This window comes from Vombatus ursinus, unplaced genomic scaffold, assembly GCF_900497805.2.
Source record: "Vombatus ursinus unplaced genomic scaffold, bare-nosed wombat genome assembly UNPS02007612.1, whole genome shotgun sequence".
Lineage (NCBI taxonomy): Eukaryota > Metazoa > Chordata > Mammalia > Diprotodontia > Vombatidae > Vombatus > Vombatus ursinus.
The window spans coordinates 5,009,017-5,034,945 of NW_020947390.1; the positions used below are offsets into that span (position 1 = coordinate 5,009,017).

Sequence of the window (25,929 nt, forward strand, 5' to 3'; positions counted from 1 at the left end):
ATACCACTTGTGGTATTCATATACCACTTGTGGTATTCATATACCACAAGTTATTCAGTCATTCCCCAATTGATGGGCATCCTCTCAATTTCCAATTCTTTGTCACCACAAAAATAGCTGTTATAAATATTTTTGTACATGTGGGTCTTTTTCCCCCTTTTTTATGATCTCTACTAGGATACAGACATAGTAGTGGTATTGCTGGATCAAAGGGTATGAATAGTTCTATAGCCCCTTGGGCATAGTTCCAAATTGTTCTCCAGAATGGTTGAATCAGTTCCTAACTCCACCAACAATACATTAGTGTTCCAATTTTCCCACATCTTCTCCAACATTGGTTTGTTAAGGCCCTTTTTTAGATCATGGTTTTCAGTAATCCAATAATTCTTAAATTATCACTCCTGGACTTATTTTCCAGGTTAGTTGTTTTTCCAAAGAAATATTTTACATTTTCTTTTATTTTTTCATTCTTTTGATTTTGTTGGACTGATTCTTGATGTCTCATAGAATCAAATTACTTTCTTCAATTAGCTGTACCTCTTTTTCTATTTGATCAATTCTACTTTTTAAGGAGTTGTTTTCTTCAGTGGATTTTTTTCTTCCAGTTGGCCAATTGTACTTTTTAAAGCAATTGTTTTCTTCAGTCAATTTTTGTCTTCTTTTCCAAGCTGTTGACTCTTGCATAACTCTCATTTCTTCTCCCAGTTTTTCTTCTACCTTTCTCATTTGATTTTTAAAATCTTTTTTGAGCACTTCCAGGGATTTTTGTTCTTGAGGCCCTTTGAGGTTTTGCATGTAGGCATTTTAACATTGTTGTCCTCTTCTCAGTTTGTGTTTTGACCTTCCCTGTCACCATAGTAGCTTTCTATGGTCAGGCCTCTTTTCTGTTTTTTACCCATATTTTAGCCTATTTCATGACTTTTAAAGTTGAGTTCTTCCCCCAAGGCACAGCGAGCATTGTCCCAGACTTCTTGTGCTGGGGGCCAAGGGTTTGGACACTGGTTTTCTGCACTGGGGCCTCAGATGCTGGCAGCTTACCCACTGCACTCAGGTGGCCTGACCTTATAACGCCTGTTGTGTCAGGGGTTCTGGGGCTGGCAGTTTGCCTTCTCTGCTGGGGCTGGAGGCCTCACAGCTAGCCTGCTGTGCCCTTAGCCTGCTAAGTCAGAACCAAGGGGCCTTATTTGCTGATCTGTGCTGTGGCTAAGACCCTCCAGCTGGCTTGCCCAGATACCAACTGTGCTGGGCTGTGCTCCCCTTTACCCAAGTGAGACAGACTTTCCTGAAGTTGTTCTAAGTTATCTTAAGCTGGAAAATTGTTTCACTTTTTTTTTTGTAGGTTCTGTTGCTCCAGAATCCATTTAGAAGCTTGATTTAATGTTGTTTCCAAGGGAAGCTGGGGAGAGCTCAAGCACTTCCTGGCTTTTCTCTGTCATCTTGGCTCTGCCTCTCCAAAATATTCTTTCTTGCAAGATTACTTTTTATCAGGGGAGGCAACAAAGACATATGTAAATATATAGTGAATAAATACTACTATGTACAAAGTAGTTAAATACACGATAGTTTAGGAGGGAGGGTACTAGCAGGTGGAGGAATCAGGGAGGGCTTTATATAGGATGGTATTTGAAGAGTATCTTAAAGGAGGAGACACTCCGTGAGGTAGAGATAAGAAGAAAGTGCATTCCAGGCATGTAGGATGACCAGTGCAAAGACAAAAAGAAGGGGAGGCAAGAAATGAGCCAGTAGAAAAATCCGTGCCTTCAGATGTGTATGCACAAAGTATGGCTAACAAGCAAGAAGAATTAGAAATCATATGCAAGAAGGGAATTTGATATAACTAACATGTGATGGGATAAAAATCCATGCCTGGAATATGAATTTGGCAATATATATTTTATTCAAAAGGAATGGAGTAGGTAAAAGAACAAGGAGTCAGGTAACTTCATAGATTAAAAAGAAAAACTTCCTATAAAGTCATCCAGAAATCAGAGGGAGAAAGTGTGGTAGTGAGCATTTGGGTGAAATCAGTGGAAAACAGAAAGAAATGCTAAGTTCTTTTAGTGATTCCAAATTTCTCCCAGAAACACAGGTTACTCTTTTTAATACCTTTATTTGACTGGTGGTGTTATATGACTATGAATCATGGAACACTATTCTCTAAAGAATTAGAAATGAGTCTCACTAAGAGGGAAATGGAGAAAGCTACATAGTAGTAAGCTGTAACACAGGGGTGGGGAACTTGCAGCCTTGAGGCCACATGTGACCCTCTAGGTCCTCAAGTGCGGTCCTTTGACTGGATCCAAACTTCACAGAACAAATCCCCTTAATAAAAGGATTTGTTCTATAAAACTTGGACTCAGTCAAAAGGTCACACCTGAGGATCTAGAAGGCCACATGTGGCCTTGAGGCTGCAGATTCCCCATGCCTGCTATAACACATACATAAGTTACTATGAAGGACCTTAATAGAGGATGACATCAAAGAAATGTAAGATGAAAAACAATAGCCTTGTTATGTGATAAGACAAAGAAGGTTAATGGATGCTACAGTAGTATCCTTTCAATATCAAAAGAATACAATGAAGGCCACCATTGCCCTCATTGGTGGTGGTGAACTTATGGGAGTAAGACCATGTGTTCAAGAGATTTATGGCATGGGCAGGTATGGTTAGGTCCTGATTATTATGTTTGGAAGGAACATTTATTTTGATGAGATTACAGATCATTTGAGTATGTGAGTTTCATTAGTGCTTCCTAACATGTTACCATGTAGAGTGGGTGCTGCACAAATTAGTTGATTTATCATTGAAGGAACCTGACATACCTATGGTATTGTCCATTTTAACATTTGCAACACAAATAATTTTGTTTATTTTTGTAGAGGAATTTTCATATTCCCTCTTTGTACTAAATTGTACTCTACCTTAAATAGTATTGTAATGAGGTGCCAGTTTATCTTAGGTGAGTTTTTATCTGCACCCAGAATAGCTTCTAATGAGCATTTGAACTTTTACTGTTTGACTGAAATCCTGGTGATTTCATGAATAGGCAGAATGACAAAATTGTGTTTGTAATTAAAATTAAAGATAATGTGAGCTCTGATAATCCTCTGAAATTATAACCTTAGTTTGTAATTTCTGAATCATAAATTCTAAAACAATATTTTAAAGGATAAAATTTATTTTTTCCGTGTCTTTGCAGAGCAAAATTGAGGAGAGGATTGATTTATTTAATAAATGTAGACTACTCTGTATTCTTTCAATCAAGTGGATTTTTTTTTGTTTGAAAATATTTCATTGGGGTTTGTATAAAATGTAAATTAGCACTCCCTGTCACATTTTGCTTTGTACAATCAGTCTAAGTGATGTTAAGTAGCTTTTTATAAAAATATAACCCAGACATTATAAAGGACGAAAAAGATAACTTTCCTGTTCAAGATTCTTCTGTTAATTTTGGTTTTGAATCTGTTTCTTTGGCTTGAAAATAGATATCAACTCATGGATAATCTGTGATGGTGATATTGATCCTGAGTGGATAGAATCTCTGAATTCTGTACTAGATGATAATCGACTACTCACTATGCCCAGTGGGGAAAGAATTCAGTTTGGCTCAAATGTTAACTTTGTATTTGAAACTCATGACTTAAGTTGTGCCTCTCCAGCCACGATATCTAGAATGGGAATGATATTTCTCAGGTAAGACATGAGAATATTTGAAATACAATGTGTGAATACATTCTTCAGTCTTTTTTTTAGACATGTAAGAAAAAAATGTAGCACTGAATAAATTAAATGAATCATCATTTTCACAATTTTATTTTAAATAAGATAGCTTATTATTTTGTTTCCTGTTTTGGTTTGTGGTATAAAAGCTTTTTTGTAAAACAGTGATTTTTGTAATTTAGCTGTTCATTTTATGGTGTTTGCTTGATGCACTTATTTAGAAAGTGAAAAACAAAACTTACATAATTACTGTAGAAGGGGATAATATCCTCACTTTTTCCTCTTGCAAGAATGTTCTTTTCTCTGCTAAAAATGTTATTTTAAAATACTAAGCCAGGAGATAGGGTAGCTAAGACAATACAAGTTTGAAGATCCCATTGTGTCTTTTTGCAGATTATAGGAAACCATTTGGCTCAGTGGAACAAAACAATTTTGAATGTTCAACAGACTGTTTTCACATATGTTAAGATCATAAAAGATTACCCGTTAGATGAAATCAGATCCATTGCATGACAATATTAAATGAAAGACAGAATAGGGAGAGATGCTCAACAAAGTTGTTCAACTTTGTTTGTAATGGCCTGCATTCTCCAGAGTCCAAATGGAAGAGGGATTTTTTGCTGGTTGTGAAGATGTACCTGATGCTATTGTACTTATTTGGGAATATAGAAGGACCTCCTGAGTGCATTCATAGTCACTCAAAACAAATAGATACCACCATCAGCATTACAAAAGCACATGGATGAAAAATACATGCTGTCCATTAAGGTAGTCCACCATATGTATTTTAGATAGGCTGTACAGGAAAGTAATGAACTGTGAATCCACATGTGATTAGGAGGAAGAGTTTGAATCACATTTGGATTGCTGTGAATGATCCCAAACTGCTCCCTTGCTACACAGACGCCTCTTCTATTTATTTATCTAAAAGCTTTATTGATGCTTTAAAATTTATTTTTAATTTTGTTTATTGTTCTTTACAGTTAAATCTTCCCATCACTCACAACAACAACAACAACAACAAAAAAAAAAAAACAGCCCAGCAAAACCAGCTGATACTCTGACTCTTCTTACAGTATACATAACATTACACAGTCTCTGACCATTCATTAAGATAAGGGAGATAACTAATTCATTACCTGTTCTCTTCAGCCAAGATTAGTCTTTACAGTTAGTCACAGTTTGTTAGTTTTTTTAAATCTTGTTTTCATTTACTTTTTTGTTGTCATTATCTATATTGTTCTAGTTCTGCTGACTTCACTGTGTATGGGTTCCTCCAAGTCTCCCCGGTTTTCTCTGAGTTTCTCATATTTATCCTTTCTTATAGCACAGTGCTATTCCATTACATTCACATATAACTGTTTAACTAATCTATAATCAGTGGTAATTAAGCTCATCTTCTTATTTAACATATTAAAATTATTTTTTCAATAAGTAGCATTAATTTTCTCTCCCTCTTATCTTCACACCCTCATCCCCTCCCAGATTGGTGAGAATTGAGGCGAAAAGATAAAATCATCATAACAAATGTGTATAATCAAAACATTCCCACTTTGGCCATATCCAAAAATCTATCTTATTCTGCATCTTCAGTCCATCATCTTTCTGTCAAGAGGTGCATGTGGCATCACCAGTCCTTGTATGCCCATCTTTTTAACAGCACTCATCTCCATCAAATTTTAGAAGAATAATAGTCCTTCTGCCAACAGATAAGATAAATTCCTAATGAGAGATTTACAGAAAAAAATAAAAAGGCTTTTGTTTTGCAACAGTGGAAGGAGTATCCATACTAATGAGATCACTGATGCACTGATCTCCTGACTTAAAAATAATAATGGCTGACATTTAGATGCTTTAAGGTTCACAAAGCAATTTCTTTACAAATGTTATTATCTCTATTTACTGATGAGGATTCTAGGTTCAGGGAAGTGGGGTGATGTACCAACAGTCATCCGGTTCTTACGTGTCAGAGCCAGGACTTAAATCTGTTTCTGCTGAGTCCCCAGTTCAGTGTTCCTTCCACTACCCTATCCTGCTGTCTTGTGTATTGTTCTCATTTTACAAATAAGGCTTAGAAACTAAGGCTTAGAGAAATCTTGGGCTAAAGTTACTTACTTGGCAAGGTCATGCAAAACTGGTAAGGGTCAGAACCAATAGGAGAGCTCAAACCTTCAAATCCACTGTAGCTTGATAAATGACATTGAAGATGTGTCTTAAATGTTATCACAGTAATGAATTCTAATTAAAGATATAGTTACGAGGCCTTTTTGACATAAACTGCTATATGAACAAAAACAAAATTTCAGAATTCTTTTTCTCCCCCAGTTCCATCCTATTATAGAGACAAAAATCTATAGTAATCCTCTTAAAATGGATACTGGAATATCTTTAATATTATCTCGAAGTGATTGGTACAGTGAACCCCTATTAATGATTTTCTTTTTTGAAAAATTGTCTGTTTTAAGATTATCTATCATGATTAAAATGTTTGAACATTTAATAATTTTTTTATTTGAATGATAATGGTATAGCATACCCTTTAAAATAGATTTAAAAGACAACATGATTCCCAGAATTAGCATGGATATTTATCAAAATTATCTACTCAAGAATTTGTTAAAATATAGATACTACATTTCCCTTATTATATAGTATTGCATAGTTAAGATTTTTATCAATGGAAAAGTCATTACTTTAGAAAAGGCTTCCAATTTCCATACTGTGAGTCTGGAGGTCATAGGGATATTGTAAGAATAGAAACAGAGGAAATATTAGGATATTTTAGCTGAGAGTACAGTACATTCAATGAGAAAACATACAATATGGAATTCACCTTTTTTCATTCATTCAAATAACAAACAGTCTTAGGAGTCAGGAAACTATTCTGCATTAGAGGTCTTTAAGCAAAGATTACTTTTGCTTTTAGTTCTTTAGTAATTGATATAATATATAAATAAAAGTAAGCTGAGGGAAAAAACTAAGATTTTAATGAAAACAAAAATGATTTTATTTTAAAAATATTTATAAATGCTGATTGTGTGGTCATTTTAATGTTTGTGTTTTATTTTTTTCTAGTGATGAAGAGACAGATCTTGATTCTCTGATAAAATCTTGGTTGAGGAACCAGCCTGATAAATATAGAACTAATCTTGAAAACTGGATTGGAGATTATTTTGAAAAGGCTTTACAGTGGGTTCTTAAACAGGTCAGTTAATTATATTATTCACTAGTTTGCTGACAGTTACTTAGATAATCATTTATCTTGATTTTTCCCTTTGGACTCTAGGGGTAATAAAATGCAACCTACTGGCTCACAGAAAGAGTTGCTCTACTTTACACATTATATTTATTTTGCAGCTCACATACAGTTTTGAAATTAGTCAATAGTTAGAGTCAATAAGTATTTATTAATCATCTACTGTATACCAGGTACTATGCTAAGCACTGGGGATTTAAAAAAAAAAGAAGTGTAAGACAGTTCCTGCCCTTAAGGATCTTACAATCTAATTAATTTGGTGACTGGATAGCTTTGAATAATTGCTTACATAACAGTGCATAGGCAATTCATAAAACTACTGGCTAAGTTGTATGCCAAGGTTCAGGGAATTTGTTGAACATTACTTATTCCTCCCTTGTTTTATTCAGACTTCATCTCTTTAGGAAAGAAGAGCCTTTGTATTCTGCCTTTTAAGTCAATGTTTGTCAGATACTATAATTATCTCCAAGTGTTGCCTCTTAGAAACAGAGATTAAAAAGGGTAGAGTTTTCCACTGTGTATTGAAAATTTGCCTAGACCATTTTGGTTTACTTTTTTTTCCTGTTTTTTTTTTATTTTTTAAAATTAAAATTGGTATTTTATTTTTGCCCGGTTACATGTAAAAACAGTTTTTAACATTTGTTTTTAAAACTTTGGGTTCCAAATTCTCTCCTTCCTTCCTCCTCACTCATCCGGAAGGCAAACAGTTCAGTATAGGTTATGCATGTGTGGTCATGGAAAACATATCTGTAACAATCATGTTGTGAAATAAAACAGACAAAAAGAAACTAAAAAAAAGTTTAAAAAAGTATGCTTCAATCTGTATTCAGATCCATCAGTTCTTTCACTGAGCATGAATAACATTGTTCATAAGTCCTTCAGAGTTGTCTTCGATTGTTGTGTTGTTGAGAATAGCTAAGTCATTCAGAGCAGATCATCTTTCAATATTGTTGTTACTTTGTACACAGTACTTTGGCTTACTTTTATATACTGACCATAAACAAAGACAAAATTCTACAGAGAGATAAAATAAAGATGCTAAATTCAATTTTAGGGTTTTTAAATTTGCTTAGAGAGAACAGTACTAATTTAAGTACCTAAGGCCCTTAGAGAACTCCACCCAGAAACTAAACCTCTATGGATAAAGAAAACCTCAGGACTGAACTCATTCCTCCACCTTTCTCGTCCCAGTGATTCTGCACTCCTGGCTGTTGTCCTTCAAACTCCATTCTCTGTCCCCCACTACCCAATCTCTTATTAGCATTCCTTTCAAACCTCCCCATTCCCCCTTCGCACACTTCCTCCTCCTTTTCCATCTTATGGGTTTCACTGTGACCTGGTTTTCTCTTGTCGACACAGCCTTACTGACTTCCTTTCCTAGCATTGGCTGCAACTTTCAATCATCCCTCCCTTCTGTGCCCCACATCCCCCTCCCCTTCCCACCTGGCTGAACTGGTCAAGGTGGGTGAGTTAGAATACTCATTGCTCCCTTTTGCACTTCCTTTACCACCATCACTAAAGAACCTCTCCTCCTTTTAGGTTCACTCAGTTCACATCTACGACCCAAACAAAGTTCTGGCAGTTATGTTTGCCTTCCTCCAGGACATTCCCTTCTTTCCTTAGTGGATACAGGGCCTTTCTTTCCTTTCTCCTCAACTTTCTTTCCTCCTCAACTCCTGTCCTCATATAAGGGGACTTCAACATGCATATTGATATTCCCTCAAACACCCTCACTTCACAGTTCCTTAGTTTGTTCATTGAGACAATCTGCTCCCTTTCACCTCAGTCACACACAAAGGGTATGATTGGTCATACACTTAATCTTACCAACATCCACAAATACCGCATTTTCATGCTCATGAACTCTGAAATTCCCCTTTCTGTTCCCAATCTTTGTTATTCTCCTTCTCCCTGTACCTTGTAACCTGAAACTCTGTTTTGTCCACTTTGTGATCTTTAATCCCCCAACCCCTTGGTTTTGCTGTCAAGCCATCTCCCCTGTCCTAACTACACTCTCCTCCCTTTCTTATTTTGACCCCTTAGTGAATCATTTCAATCCTGCACTATCCTCTTCTCTTAAATCCCTGGTCCCCTTATCCTGTTAAAGAATCTGCCCTTCCAAGTGTCAATTTTGGATCATTCCCGCCATCCACTGCCTTTGTTCCTATCTACCTGCTGTTAAATGAAGTTAGAGAAAACCACCAAACCATGCTGATGGGGTCCACTACGAATTTATGTTACATAACCTCAGGCAACGCAGTCCTTTTACTCTTCTCTAGTTAACTCCCTATTCCCTAACTGCAGCAGGTTTTTCATCCCTTCTCAAACCTCCCAGGGCTTCTCTTACTCCACTATTTAAGAAACCTTTCCCAGTCCTCTTTCATAATCTTAGTTGCTTCCTATTGAAAAAAGAAAAGTGAGTTATGTGACAAATCAGATGGGAGATTAGACGTTTTCTGTCATTCTTGGGACCTTTCAGACCTCTCCAAGATAGCAGTTAAGTACAAGAGATAACATAATTTCAGCTCTCTCCACAGTCCTTGACACCAGGAACCCTAATGAGGTAAAAACTTTAACTAAAAGCAGCGAAGGAGAATGTCCAATCCTGATGTGTTCACTCACTCAGCACCTTCCCTCCCTGTCTCTGCACAAGCCAACCCACCTGCTTGTAACAGAACTCAGTTCTATCCCAACTCCTTTTGAAGAGCAAAACTGAAAGGAAGAAGCTTGTTCTGGTTGGGACAACGGCATGGTGATGCTCAGAGCCACAGCAGAGTTCAACCAGAGCACTGAGGAACTAAAGAAACTGGTTTAGGACCTTTGAGTATGGTTGTATCCCACTCCACTAAGCTACCATCTAGGTAGAGCAGAGAGACTGGCCAGTAGCTTGGGAGGAGGCTGAAATGGCTTTGAGGTCTAGCACCTAAGGAAATTGCAATTAGAGGAGAAGGAGTCAAAATTGAACTATAGGGGAGTATTAAAAAAAAAAAAAGAAAGAAAATTACCAGAGATTTTAGGAGGAAGAAATCTTGATCAAAGACCTTAGTAACATCAACTGCCTATTTTGTAAGTCAGAGTGGACTGTTTGCATAAGAAAGCCAATGTATAGTCACATAATAAGGAAAAGGCAGAATATATCAACCACCAAAAGTCTTTTTGCCTTGGTGCTGCTTCTTTTTGGGTATGGAGAATACTAAGGCCTAACTTATCTGCCCCATCTAGTTTATTTATCCTCCTTTCCCCTTTCCTCGTGTTTCCGTTATTCTTATTCTGGGATACCAGTGAAGTAGGCTGCTAGGTATGGCTAGATATGCTGCAGGTCCCAGTGCTGCTGTTGCTGTCGTTTGGGGAATGAAGTGTTTCTGGGACACACTGGTCAGGAGAGAACATAAAAGAGATCTGTTTCATGGATCCTTGTTGGGCATAGGTGGTGTCTTTGCATACTGTAAGGGCATGGCTGCTGGAGAAATCCTCAATTTTCATATTTTCTCAAGTGGCTTCCTTTAAACTAGTGTGGTTCTCTTGGGGAATCATCCACTTTTGGCAGTACATTTGCTGCTAAGGGCTGCTATTGAAAGCTGGATTTGCTTTGGCAGAGTTTGAATGTGACCAGGCTCATAATGATTCAATTCTACTGACTGCTGAAAATGAATCAGACACATGTAGAACTCTTCCAATGATTTGGAGAGTGGGGAAGAATCTGTAGAATCTTCTGGTTTTAGTTGCTTGTGGTTCTTGGCTATTTTGCTGAGCACCCTGGTTCCTGGTGACTAGAACAGATAAACCAACAAGGACAATATTAATAATAGAAGAGATTATGACCTCCACGTCAGCTAAAAGAGTCCAGACATCTATGAATAAATATTGCCAAGCAAAAAAAAATATAATGAATTAACAACTGATGAGGCTGAGGGCCCTGTAGATCTCCAAAAGAGCTGGGACCACAGCAGAAATTTACAAGGTGGTTTAAAAGAGAAATAAGAATTGTGAAGGAAGAATTTATGATCTTCATAGCAGAAATAATTGACAGAATACAGAATTGGTGACAAATTTCACCAAAGAAATAATCTGTCTTTCTCTATCTAAAAATTAGTCTATCCATCACACTATCCTACCCTCTTATCCTCTTTCCCATAACTATCAACACAAGTACTGTTTTCAGCCCTTCACTTATTATGGAAGGAAACTAAGTTTTGTATGAACTTAATATTCAATGATTTGCCCATTTTTATAGATTCCTGAGTAGAATGTATCTCAATCCTTTTCAACCCTGTATCTGTTAGGTCCCTACAGTACAAATGAATAGACAGCCATGTAGCCAAGGTGATAGACATTTACTATTATTTCTGATTTTAATTTAGATATAAAACTATTCAAATGCAAAGAAAACTTGACTTCTGGATTTTATTTTTAATGGATAAAATTCTATTAAGTGAAAAGGGTTTAAAGGTGACTTGTGGAAGGATTTGGAAGCTTTTGCCTCTGATGTTTGTTGACTTATGAGCATTTGTTTTCTCTTGTTGCTACAAATTTTCTTCTGTAGAATGACTATGTAGTGGAAACAAGTTTGGTTGGAACCGTGATGAATGGTTTATCTCATCTGCATGGGTGCAAAAATCGAGAAGAATTTATTATTAGCTTGATAAGGGGACTTGGTGGAAATCTTAACATGAAATCAAGACTGGAACTCACCAAAGAGGTAATGATGACTTTTTCGTATTATATTCATCACAAAAGACCATTATTCTTGTCATTCATCATTTGTTTTTAACCCTCATGTCAGGGAAGAGAGTTTATGGAGAAACACTGAGTTATTGAATAGTAAAGTAATATGATCAAACATGTAATAGGAAGGTAGCAGTCTGAATGATGGTGTATAGAGGGGACAAACTGGAAGAAGGAAGATAGGTTAGTAGGCTTTTATAATAATTCATATCATCTCCAGGTAATGAAAGCATGGACTCCCATAGTTATAATTTTAGTTGAAAGCAGAGAATAAATAGAAATATTTCAGAGGCAGAATTGATAAGATTTGGCTACTGATTACATATGGAGGTAAGGAAAAGGATAGAATTAACATGAATCATAAAATTACTGTTAAGATTATATCTTTGATGTAAATTTTATTTTAATTAGAAAAGTCATTTAGTATTTTCACTAAGTAAATTAAATATTCTTTGTTAGAATTAGTAGTATTTTGTTAGTATTTAAGATAATAATTCCCTGCAACTGAAATTTGCTGCTGCTTATGTGGCAAATGTCATAACTTTTTTTTTTTCTTCTCTTAAGATTTTTAGTTGGGCACGAGAGTCACCACCAGATCCTCATAAACCAATGGACACGTATTATGACGTAGCTAGAGGACGTTTAGTGTCTTACTCATTGAAGAAACCAGAAAATCTGACTGCTGATGACTTCAGTAATAGTCAAATACTCCCAGTCATTCAGACTCCAGACATGCAGAGAGGCCTCGATTATTTCAAACCATGGTTAGGCTCTGATACTAAGCAACCTTTTATTCTTGTGGGACCGGAAGGATGTGGAAAAGGGTAAGAACTGAATAATATGGACTGAGATATATTTTTGTGGGCTTATACCAATAGTTTATGATATTTACTTATATATTTAAAAATTCTGTTGTGTTTCTTTTGAATAAATTATTGTATTCTGGTGTAAGTCTTTTGACATTTTATCCACTCAGAAAAGAAACATGATATGGAAAATAGATCCTTTTCTTTTTCTGTGGCTGAATTTTCTTTTTGCTAAATGACAGAATCTTGCTAATGATTAATTTTCAGATTTCTGGGAAGATTTTACTTTTAATAATGCACTTACAAAATCGTGGAGGATTCAAATAAACTTTCAAATGAATATGTGACATGCTTATAAAATGTAAATCTTTCAGTGACCCTTTAATTACTAATTATTTTGTAAAATAATGGAATTAGGAATTTTTATAGACAGACATTTGAAATGGTATTATAGGCTTTAACAATTGATTATTTTTATATAAGTCTATTTTCTCAAATATATATTTAGTTTCCTCTATATGTATTTGTATTGTTGTGGTTGTTGTTCAGTAGTATTCAGGTATGTCCGACTCTTTGTGACCCCATTTGGGGTTTTCTTGACAGAAATACTGGAGTGGTTTGCCATTTCCTTCTCCAGATCATTTTACAGATGAGGAAACTGAGGCCAACAGGATTAAGTGGCTTGCCCAGGGTCACACAGCTAGTGTCTGAGGCCAGATTCAAACTCAGAAAGATGAATCTTCTTGACTCCAGGCTTGGCACTGTACCCTCTGTACTACCTGGCTGCCATATATGTATGTGCATGTGTATTATATGTGTATATGCATATGCATATTACATACACACATACATACTTTTACACACACATGTACATATAAATATGATATACATATATATTTTGACAGATCTTTTCATGTTCCATTTATCTGTTTTGTCTGTTCTATACAGGTTATCCTTAAGTGCTCTTGAGATGATCTGCCTTTAATTGTATCTGTTGACATGCTTTCTGTAAACTTATTTTTCTCTGTCATTTATAAAGTGATATCCCTCATATTTTTGCTGCCATCTTCTTCTGTAAGATTTTTTTAAAGGACTTTATTTTAAACTAGGGCTTCCTTTGTAGGTTGAAGTGTTTTCTAGGTTCTTTTGACTTCTTTGTTGTAGTGAACCAATTACTTTGGCTAAACATCATTAGGAATTGGGAACAGTGTTGATGTCTGTTCTTTTATGCTTGTCTTATTTATTTTTTTTTTTGGTATCAACAGTTTATTTAAATAAGTCAGTTCAGAATCACCTTAACTTTATACTATACTAATTTTTCTTCTTCCAGTTTGGTATTTGCCCTAACAAATCAATGAATGTTAGACTGTGTAAAGCTGATGCAGAAATGATTTCTTTACTGGCAATCACCTTTTTCCTATCTGTTAGAATTTAATTAATTTTATTTCTTTCTGATATTATTTGGTATCAACCATATAAAGTACAGGTTAAGTTGTCTTTCAGAGATCACACTCATTCTGTTACTAGGACCATGTTTGAAGCTTTTTTACCATGCTAGAACCAGCCGTAGGTCATGTTCCATTGGCATAACCTTCAAAACTCTTTGAAAACGTTTACAGAATACAAACTCCCTTCTAGGATTAGGCATTGGAGTAGGACTGGAGAAAGAATGGAGGTTTCTTATTTTATTTAAATGGCCTTGTATTTTCATTGTTTTTAGCATTTCATTTGTATCAATCTTTTTTAGAATGCTGCTTCGATATGCCTTTTCTCAACTCCGTTCCACTCAAATTGCTACAGTTCATTGCAGTGCACAGACTACTTCTCAACATCTCCTGCTGAAACTGAGTCAAACTTGCATGGTAATCAGTACCAATACTGGCAGAGTATATAGGCCAAAAGACTGTGAAAGGCTAGTCCTATATTTAAAAGATATCAACCTACCTAAACTTGATAAATGGGGTACCAGCACACTTGTTGCTTTCCTACAGCAGGTGAGTATGTTCATTTGTTATATTTTAATAATAGAAAAGCATTTTTTAACTATTCTGGGACTATCTGGTTTTCTTTAATTCAACTTCCAGGCAATAATATTCTGATTTGTTATAGAATCTTCAGTTATTGGTTATTAGAATAAAAAGTAGGGAGTTTGAGGGCTAGGCTATTATAACAGGAAGATACATGTTTATCCTGTTTTCACCATTCATGACAGCTTTCCTTAGGAAGTAGTTAGCTCTCCTAAGACCCATCTAACAAAATGTTTCAGTTTCCATGACACATCCTTATAATAATACTGTTCCCTCCCCTTGCCTAGTTCCCCCTCCTCCAGAAAATAAAAGAAGAAAGAAAAAAGTCATTGAATTTAATACCTAGGTTTACTAGAACTAGAAGAATTCTTTCTTTGGTTCTGGGAAAGAGAACTATTCACTTAAATCCTCAGGTATTAATTCCTTTAGTAACAGGTGAGATTTCTGTTCATTCCTATTCCTTGCCTTTTGCTTCTTAGGTGATCTCTGACTCATACTTTCTCTTTCTGCCCATCTATTAATATGAGATTAGTTGTATTGTTTGCCCATTCCCCTACATAGTATTACTCACCACTGAGTAATTAATTTATCTTTTATGATTTATTTCAGATTGATGGGGTTGGAATCTGAGCCCCACAAAGGAAAAACTCTGGCCCCAAATCATTTCCCACCCTTGGTAATTCTGTTACCTCATGGACCCTGGACTTTCCCACTTGGTCAAATCTCTGGCATTCCCCTGAGGCTATGATCCCATCAACTGGCCTTTCATTGTGGCTACACCCAATCTCCCAATTCTGTTACCTTTAACCTAGCTTGGCCTTTCTTTGTTTTACTTCCCTATGGCCCCTGGCCATTTCCCACACTTAATCCTAGCTAGGCTCCATTGTCCAGGTCCCAGGAATTCTGTTCACCCCAGCTTACTGGCCACTCCCATCCAGATCTCCTTAGACCCCTCCTCCAGTCATCCCAAACTACTTGGCCACTCCTAGATCCCTCCCACAGTCTTTCTGTATATAAGGTCCATCTTGTCTCCATTAAGATGCTCAGATTTTTACAGTCTAGCCAATAGCGCATAGATGCTGAGACTCCTTAAGAGTCTAGCTAATATGGCTAATCTTAAGTAAACTTTGTTTTTGGCTGCAAGAAGGCTTGGGTTGAATTCTTTTGGGCAGGACCTGGGTATTGTGATTTTGGGGTCCCAGCACCCCTGAACCCCTAAACCACATCAAGATGATGAGTACCACAAAAAGAGAGGGTACAAGAGCAAAGTTGTTCAGATCAATTAAGGCCTTTTTAAGATGACTATGTCAGGGGCATGTTTGTATGCATCAAGGAATGATCTCTTAGACAGGAAGAGATTGAAGATTAAACAGGGAGTGGGAATGATTGGGGGACCAATGTACTAGAGAAGGAAGGGTCAGGAAAGTCCTGAGATAAGAGGGAGTCCTTGGGCAGAGTTTTGAAGGAAGTTAGGGATTCTGAGAGGGGGAGGTGGGGAGTTCATTATGGGCATTGTGGATTGCCAAGGTTCAGAAATGGGAGATGGGAGTATAGTGGATGCAGAATAGCAAGAAGATCAGTGTGTCTGGACCAGAGAGCATAGGAAAGAGAATATTCTGTTGTAAGATGTAAATGGTAGGCCATATTGTAAAGGACTTCAAATGCCAAGCATAAGAGTTCATCTTCCTTCTTTTTATTCATATTTCTTTTTTTTTAAATTTTTTTTTTTTGTTTTTTGGGCAATTGGGGTTAAGTGACTTGCCCAGGGTCATAGCTAGTAAGTGTCAAGTGTTTGGTCTGAGGTCGGATTTTAACTCAGGTCCTCTTGACTTCAGGGCTGGTACTTTATCCACTGTGCCACCTAGCTGCCCCCTTATTCATATTTCTTAAATGTGTACCTCACTACAATTATGTGGTTTCCTTCTTCTTCTTAATTTTTATTTCTTTTTTTTAAGCTAGGACAATTTACTTTTGTCCTTGATGGACATTTTTGATTTCTTGAAATATAGCTCTGGAAATATAGGTTTTTCAAAACCCCTTGTGTTTTAAATGGAGTTACTTGACTCCACCTTAAAACCCAAATCACTCTGGTTTTCACTGAATGGCCAATAATAGCCTCAACCTAAGCCTCTGTGGCTCATTGTTTAGGTTATGATGGCTTAGAATGAGGGTGAATAGCAATTGTTTTCTGTTCTGGGGTCTTCTTTTGAGTCATCTTTTGTTTCAAATCTTACACAGCTCTTTATCATTGTATAGGTGTGGCCTCAGATAAATTGAGACCTGGGAATGATGTTAATTTAGAAAGACCAAGATCAAAGTCACCCATGGCATCCTGGGCCATCACTAGTCATCTTGATGTTTACCTTGCCTCTGGACTTCATTGACTCTGGAGGAGAGAGTGTAGCTGATGACTTTGCCTAACTCTGCCCATTCACATCCAATTCATGTGCAAGTCAAGACACCACAACCTCTGATCCTTGGTTATTGTTGTTATTTAGTCAATTAATTCTGTCTGACTTCTTGACCACATTTGGGGTTTTCTTAGCAAAGATACTGGAGTGGTTTGCCATTTCCTTCTCCAACTCATTTTACAGATGAGGAAACTGAGGCAAACAGGGTTAAGCCCAGGGCCATTGTTGTTTGTCCTTTTTTCTCAAAAAGGACCATGACATCAGGAAGGTGATGTCATGACATGGAAGAGAATCAGATTTAAGTGAGGGAGGACTGTGCAAAGTCACCAGCTTCTCTCCTTCCTCCAGAGCTATCTGGGTTCAGTGGCAAGATATAGATCTGGATGACTAGAGCAGGCCCTCCATGCAGTGGGAGATGTTGGCCTTTTTAAATTAGGGTTGTTCCCAGGTCTCAGTTTGACTGAGGTAGTGCCCATTCAGTGATTAAGACTAGGTGTCACACAGCCAATAACTGTCTGAGTTGGAATTTAAACTTAGGTTTAAAACTTAGGTCATCCTTACTCCAGGACATTCTATTCACTGTGCCATCTAGTTGCTCCACTGATCTTTGGAGTGTATTTGTCCAGAAGGTTCAACTTTACCAAGGTACTCCTGAATTCAGTAATATATATTTTTAATAGTTAAATATGTTTTTATTACAATATCTTAAAATTCTTACATAACACAAAATGTGTAAACAAAATTCAAATTTGTCCATGTTAATTTCAAAGCTCAATTTTTTTTTTGCAAGGCAGGTGGGGTCAGGTGACTTGCCCAGGGTCGCACAGCTAGTAAGTGTCAAGTACTGAGGCCGGATTTGAACTCAGGTCCTTCTGACTCCAGGGCTGGTGCCCCATCCACTGTGCCACCTAGCCGCTCCCATCCGAAGCTCAGAATTCTCATAAGTGAATTTTAGGCACAGTGCTCTTGCCATTAAAATGATTTCACTTAAGAGAGAGTGACAATCTTGTGGTTAAAACATTTAAAATCCCCTGAAACAACCAGAATTCCAGTTCATATTTCCCCCACAGCCTAGGAAAAAGTTCATGGTCAGTACACAAGTAGAACATTTAGGGGTGCTACCTTTTTAGGATAGGGTCAATGGGGATTGCTGATACCTATTTTGCCTTCACTATTGGGAAGGTTTAGAATTACAAGAGGGTTGGATAGAGTTTGTCTCCACTGACCTCCTTGCAAGTTCTCTAAAATAGCTATAAGAATATCACAAGCCATTGGGTGTGTAACTAAGTGCCAAATGAGATTTAGAATCTAATACTAGAAATGACAAGTTGGAACAAGACGTGAAAACTACTACTCATATATTAAGTTACATTATAAGGAAAAAAAATTAATTATCTTTAGTCTCTGGCAACAAAGTTGTATGTACAGTTTAAGGTTCAGAGCCTTAAATTTAAAAAAAAATTATTCATTAACCTGGTAGTCTATTATCAGTATTAGAACCACTATGAGAATGGTCATATGATAGGAATTTATTTAAGAAAGAAAAAAGTGGTTTTATAGGTCTTGAAGAAAAGAAATGTTCAAAGTTTACAGATTTGTAACACTAAGTTTAGAAGAATCTTCTGTAGTTTTTAGTTCATTTAGAAATCTATTTTATGGAGGGAGCTCATATTTTGTGGATGATTTAATGAACATTCAGAAGGTGAGAATAAAATATGCTTATAGGTAATAACCTATACATATGTATCCTTAATTGGGTGTTCTAAAATATGACTGTTTAAAAGGGGAAGTACTTACCATAGGAACAATGCTGTAAATAAAAGATAGATTTCCAGGTGAGATTCAATATCAACAGTATGTAAAATGGAATTGCCTTAAACTGGTACAGAATCCTAAATGAGGAACACTGGGCAACTAAAAGGATGGGGGTGAGTGAAGACATTTACAGAAATGCAGTGACTACTGTACTAGCCATAGGCATAGTCCTTATTTTCCCAACATTTTACATAAATCTTGAATGTACCTATAACTGTTCACTCTTTTATCATGTTTTATGCAACTGAGTAACCCTTGAGGAAATCTTTAGCAGATAAAGTGTAATAGAAGACAAAATCCATTTCTGTTTTCGTTTATGTTCGTATTTTTCTGATTATATTACATTATATCACATTCATTTGTCTATTCAGCTTCTAGCAGAAGGCTTTCCAAGCCCTTCTTAATTCCAGTGCCTTCCCCCTATTAATTATATCCAATTTAACCTGTTTGTAACTTTTTATATATTTGTTGGAATGTTGTCTTCTATATTAGACTGTAAACTTCTTGAGAGAAGGGACTGTCTTTTACCTCTTTTTGTATTCCCAGCACTTAGCACAATGTCTGGCACACATTAGGCACTTAATAAATTTTCACTCTTTTCTTTTTTTTTCTTCTCCTGTGATTCATTTTGCATTTTGTTGTTAGATCAAGTGTTTTCCATCTTAATTAAGCCACTAATTTCTGTCATATCTTCTCTAAGACCTGTGGGGGAGAAGTCTCTGCCCTGACAGAGATGGAGTTCATGATGACTAAGGTTGGCTCAGTCAGTTTCTCCACCTGTTTTCCTGAGACAAAAGGCTTCTCTTCCTCTTCTTCCTCTTCTGTCTGCACGCAGCACCTCTGTTTCCGCTTGCTTCATCCTGCACACCAAGGGATGGGGCATGCTCCCACTATTAATAATGTGTATTGATGGAATTAAACTAAAGCCTTTGTTTGTGTCCTTGCCTTAGCACTTTAATATTCATTTTGGAATATGTGTGTTGAAAGAAACAGCTTTGGCTAGCGGCAAAGAAATTTCCTGTGTGTTGTGGTTTTTCATATTCAGGGTGAAAAGATTTTTTTAAACCTATATATTATTAGTGCAATGGTTTAAAAATATCCCCTTCGGGTGAAGTTAAAATATTTAAAGGATGAGTAAATAGCATGGTTTGTGGAGTACATAGAAAATTGTGATTAGCTATATGTTTAGAGTACTTTTGTATTATTTAAGAAAACATTTTAAAAGCTATATACTTATGGATGTTTATAGTATTTTAAATAAATTTCTTATTTTGTTTTAAAAAAGGTGCTGACATATCAAGGATTTTATGATGAAAATCTAGAATGGGTTGGTTTGGAAAACATCCAAGTGGTAGCTTCAATGTCAGTTGGAGGAAGATTAGGAAGGCATAAGCTTACCACCAGATTCACTTCCATTGTTCGTCTTTGTGCAATTGAGTAAGTTTCTGTTTATTTTTTCTTTATATTTTGAATTTTTGGAGAGGTTTTTAAAATGGATTTCCCTTTTAGGTAATATTATGATAGTAACCATTGACCGAAGATGTGAACAAATATAATTTAAAGTCAATCAATCAATATATGTTTATTAAGCCCCTACTATATTTTTTTAAATTAAAAAAAATATTTTTTGGCTAGGCAGTAGGGTTAAGTGGCTTTCCCAGGGTCACACAACTAGTAAATATCAAGTGTCTGAGGCCACATTTGAGCTCAGTCTTCCCGACCCCAGGGCCGGTACACTATCTACTGTGCCACCTACCAGCCCCTAAGCCCCTGATATAAGCCAGGCACTGTGTACTGTGGATCAGAATTATCTTGATGCTCTCTTGATTTCTTCTTTTGTTTCAGAAACCACTTATAGGTAGGAATTTAGAACAACAACAAAAAAAGATTGAAACTAATGTTTATTTATCAGAAGCACCTAGAGAATCAGAAGAAAGGCTCTTCCCCACTCAGAGAGAGAGAGAGAGAGAGTGTGTGTGTGTGTGTGTGTGTGTGTGTGTGTGTGTGTGTGTATGTGTGCATGTGTGTTTTGGGTGAGTGGGGGAATAATGTTCATTGAAGTGGGAAACATAGGTTTGTACTAGGTCATGAAGGGCTAAGCAGAGTAGTTGACATTTTATCCTAGAGACAATGGGAGTCTTCTGGAGTTATTGGAGTCAGAAGGTCACACTGTGAGACTTAAGGGAAATTACTTTGCCAGCATTGTGTAGGTTGGGCGGGAGTAAGGAAGAAAGACTTGAGGCAGGGACACCAGTTAGGAGGCTATTAAAATAATTTAGGTGAGAGGCCTGAATTTAAGTAGAAATAGAAAGATTTGGCTACTTAATTAGATATGGAATTGAGGGAGAATGAGAGATACAGAATTATGCTGATGTTACTTGGGAAACTTGAAGGATATTTCTTTCAACAGAAACAGAGACATTTAGAAAAGGGGATCTCTCTCTTTCACTTTGTGTGTATATATATGTGTTTGTATACAATATATAACACATATATAAATTAGTATAAATAGTGACAAATATATTCTAAGCAACTTGGATGTATGTACAGTTGTGTGCAAAATAAAATTCTGGCTTAAATAACCATTCTTCAAACAAGAAAAAAAAGTTAAAATAGAATGACTCAAAGCTGATTTTATCCAGAAAATTGTGGTATTGGAAGGGGACAAAGGGAGGGAGCAAGCAAATATTAAGTGCTTACTTAGTGCCAGGCACTGTGCTAAACACTTTATGTGTATTATCTCATTTGATCCTCACAACAACCCTGGAAGGTAGGTGTTATTATGATCCTCATTTTACAGATAAGGAACCTGGGGCAAATAGAGGTTAAGTGACTTACTGAGGCTCACACTTTTATTAAGTGTCTGAGGCTGGATTTGAAGTCAGGTCTTCCCAGTTTCTGGTCCAGTGCAGCATTTATGTCACTTTGCTGTTTGACATCTGTTAGCTTTATTTCTTATGTTATTTGGTCCAGGCAGAGCTGCCTTAGTCATTGTCAGTCAACAAGCATTAAGAACTTACTGTGTGCCAGACACTGTAAAATAAATAAACAAGCAGGAAGATTGTTCCTTTTCCCAACATTCTGATTGGAAAAGACACATCCAAGGAAGCTGAAAAGTGGTTTTGGTGGAAGGGGAAGATGAAAGTACTGGCTGAGGGGAGGTGGAGGGAATATTGTGGAGAAAGTCCAGAGAGTCAAGAAGGCAGCTGGGAGGTGTCCTCTTTAAAATGAAAATTCTAGCAACACCCAGTCAAGAAGAAGGAAAGATAGCAGAAACTGAGGAAACTTCCAATGTGAAGAAGTCCAGGAGTGGCATGAGCATTCCAGGTGAAGAGATACTGTAGCATTGCATTTTAGATAAAAGTTTAGAGAGGCAGTAGAGCCACATGGAGATGAATGAAGATCAGTTTCTTTGATGACTTCAATGGAGATTCTAATACCCATTAATAACTTGAATTCCATTGTTTAGACAGAAGATAGTCAGAAACTCATTTTATGACAAAATTTAATCTCTTATGTTATCCTGATTCTTCATCTTTTTTCATTAATAAGGAAACGTTTTAGTTCTTTTGTCTGTCTGCTATTTTGAATAGGGTGAATAATGAAATTGTTGTTTAACTTCTGCATTTTATGAATACTTTCATGTTTTGTTGGCAGCTCATTAACACCTACTGTTCTGTTGCTCTCTAATTTGTGCTTAATGGTTTTCTCTCAAGTTATTAGTTAGAATACTAAAATATCATTTCATTACAAATGTTCCTTGCTTATATAAGTAATAACTACATTCTGAAAATTAAACTCATAGTTCAAATGATATTTTTCTCTTCATGGTTTTAAATTTCAGAATATTTCAAAATTTTTTCACAGTAATGCTATTTATATTATCTCTTAATTTTTATGTTGTATGATTTTTGTTTTTCTTAAAGCAGGGAATAGCCAGCATATATTAAAATATTAATATATTTAAAGTTCCTTATTCTATCTTTTCCTCTAGTTTTATATAAAGGAAACCTAAAATTTGTAATGCTTATTCATTTAAGTTTTTTTCCCATTTTTATGTGTCTTCTTTTTAGTTATCCAGAAAGAGATCAATTACGAACAATTTATGGAGCATATCTGGAACCAGTTCTACACAAAAATCTAAAGAACCATTCCATCTGGGGTTCTTCATCAAAGATTTATCTCTTAGCAGGATCTATGGTACAAGTGTATGAACAGGTAGAAGCATTTTATTCTTTTATCTGAATTCTTTTATATTTGTTTTTTTTAAATTTATGAGCAGTATAAATGATAGGTTAATATATTTTATAGCAAATACTGACTCATCTTATTTAGCTCTGGCTTAAGGAAGTTTCTCATTAATAAAAGGAATAATCCAGTAACATGTATCAATATCTAATAATGTTTTAAATAGAATTTACAACATATTATTAACCATAATTTTCCTTTTTATTTAGTAAGTTGTTCTTTTTGAATTTAAAACAAAAATTTGTTCTGATCACACATGGTACATTTTAAACTTTCTAGGAGGTTATGTCACATTGTATGGATAGGTGCAGTAGATAGAGTGCTGGGACTAGAGGCCGGAAGATTCATCTTACTGAGTTCAAATCAGGCCTCAGAAAAATACAAGCTGTGTGATCACGGGCAAGTCACTTAGCCCTGCTTGCCTCAGTTTCCTAATCTGTAAAATGAGCTGGAGAGGGAAATGGCAAACCACTCCCATATCTTGGCCAAGCAAATCCCAAGTAGGATCACGGAAAGTTGGACACAACTGAAACAACTGAACAGAAACAACAGATGTTTTAATGGGGAGGGGAGCAATTGAAAGATGAGAACTATAACATAGGATGCATTAATTAATTTTTAAACATTGGTATAAATAAATTTAAATCCTTATGATATGGCAGATCTATAAACCGAATTTTCTTGCTTTTGCATACTGTCTTTATCAGACAATTTTCCTATAATTACATCAGTGATAAAGAGCAAAACATGCACAGGGAGGTGCTGATTACTAAACCCTCCTTCATGAAGCTGAAAAGGAGAGTTGTCTTTTACTTTCTGGTGTCTTCTTTAATTGTAAACTGTTGTCTTTCTTAAATTGTTTGTTACCTTGTAATCTCTGAACTTCTACTTACAGTCTTATTACTTTCTTAGCTTCCTAACTTCCATATCACTGTCAAGGATACCACCAACTTCCCAGTCACTCAGGCACACAACCTAGGCATTGGCCTTGACTCTTCACTCTCTCTCACCTTTAATATCCAATTACTTGTCAAGTCCTATTGTTTCCATCTTTGCAATATCATAGGCATGAGCATGCGTATGCATGCACGCATGCGCGCGCGCGCACACACACACACACACTCTCACAGACATACATTGCTCCCCTCTGACACTCCATCGACCTTGATGCAGGCCTTCGTCACCTCATGCTTGGCATATTGAAGTAACCTGCCAATTGGTCTCCCTACCTCAAGTCTCTCCTCTCTTTCATCCTCCATTCAGCTGTCAAAATGATTTTCCTAAAATGCATGTCTGACCATTTCATCTCCAATATTCAGTAAACACCAGTGACTTCCCATTACTTTCATGGTCAAATTTTAAATGCTTTTTAAAGTCTTTCATAACCTGCCTCCTTCCTACTTTTCCATTCTTCTTAAATCTTAGTCCTTTCCATGTACTCTGCAATCCTATGATACTGGCCTCCTTGTTATTCCTCATACAAGATACTCCATCTCATGACTCTGAGTGTCTTTACTGGCTGTCTCCCATACCTGCAAAGCTTTTTATCCTCATCTCTGCCTCTTAACTTCCCGGTCTTACTTCAAATTTCAGTTATAGTTTCACCTTCTAAAAAAAGGCCTTTCCCAGTTTTTATCTCTTTAATCTTTATCTCTTCCCCCTGAGCCTATACCCAATTTATTCTGTAAAATCTTGTTTGTAGGTAATTGTTTGCATATTGTTTTTTAGATTATGAGCCTCTTGAGCAAGAACTGAGGATACCAAGAAAGGCAAAAAACAGTCCATGCTCTCAAGAAGCTCACAGTCTAAAAGGCAATATATCAGCAACATAGTAGGCACTTAACAAATGCTTGTTGGTTGACTAACTGACTGGCAGTATCATCCAAAGAATTTACATATTGGGACATAATTGATGATGCTGATTTTATTGCTATTTTGATATGATTTTATTTGTTCATATATCACAAGAATTATCATTTCATGATAGCAATTCATATGTTCATATAAGTATTGAATTCATAAGATCTCTGGTTTTGCTTTCATAAATGAAGTATATGTCAGAGCAAACAAACTTAACCATAAGTTCACTTGTGTTTATTTTCTCATTTCTTTTATAATGAAAAGACTGCAGCATCACAGATACATTAGTTAGTGATCTTACATCAATAATTACACTATCAGTTCTCATACAGTACTGGTGGGGTACATGGTTTTCAAGAAGAAGTAGTTTAGAATAGCTTCTGTGGAGAGTGAGATAGAGAATCAATTAAGGAGGAATAAAAGCACTGTAGTGAGAGCCCAGTTAAAATTGAGAACTTGAAGGTATTATGTTCTTAAATGCTTGTGAGATTTCTTCTAGTACCATTTAGAAGCCCTTAAGGAGGATGGGAGAGTTGAGTGTTGAGAATAATGTAGGGCTGAGGTCTGGGAAGAGATGACACAGGATAGGGTTGAGAGGATTTGTGGGCAGAGGAGAGTGTGGAATTGAAATAGAGTCCAGATAGGAGAAAGAGGAAAGTGAAGTCAGCAGGCATAATGTCCTGAGGAAGTATTGATGGGTGAAGGGATTGGAGGTCTTAGTAAGGGTGAAAAATAAGTTTAGGAGCTATTAGTCTTAGGTGCTTTCTTTTGCCTCTTTTTGTATCTGTATCATTTAGAACAGTGCCTAGCACATAATAAGCGCTATACTATGTTAACTATTATCATCATTATTATTATTTTTATTATAGTAGTAGTAGTAGTAGTAGTAGTAGTAGTAGTAGCAGTAGCAGCAGCAGCAGCAGCAGCAGCAGCAGTAGGCACTTAATAAATGTTGATTTGTCGATTGCATAATAGCTAACATTTATGTAGTGCTTGTAATGTGGCAGGCATTGTGCTAAGCACTTAACAATTATTATTTCATTTGATCCTCATTACAACC

General features: G+C 36.2%; 1 protein-coding gene across 3 annotated transcripts in view; it reads left to right on the top strand.

The window, feature by feature from the left end:
• DYNC2H1 (dynein cytoplasmic 2 heavy chain 1) overlaps positions 1-25,929 on the top strand; it is a 363,910-nt gene that overhangs the window by 100,837 nt on the left and 237,144 nt on the right. For all 3 annotated transcript variants that reach the window (XM_027849539.1, XM_027849541.1, XM_027849540.1), the window contains exons 39-45: positions 3,487-3,694; positions 6,797-6,926; positions 11,521-11,676; positions 12,267-12,526; positions 14,256-14,502; positions 20,047-20,198; positions 22,835-22,979. In XM_027849539.1, the coding sequence (XP_027705340.1) occupies positions 3,487-3,694; positions 6,797-6,926; positions 11,521-11,676; positions 12,267-12,526; positions 14,256-14,502; positions 20,047-20,198; positions 22,835-22,979 (1,298 nt within the window). The remainder of the gene's footprint in view (positions 1-3,486; positions 3,695-6,796; positions 6,927-11,520; positions 11,677-12,266; positions 12,527-14,255; positions 14,503-20,046; positions 20,199-22,834; positions 22,980-25,929) is intronic.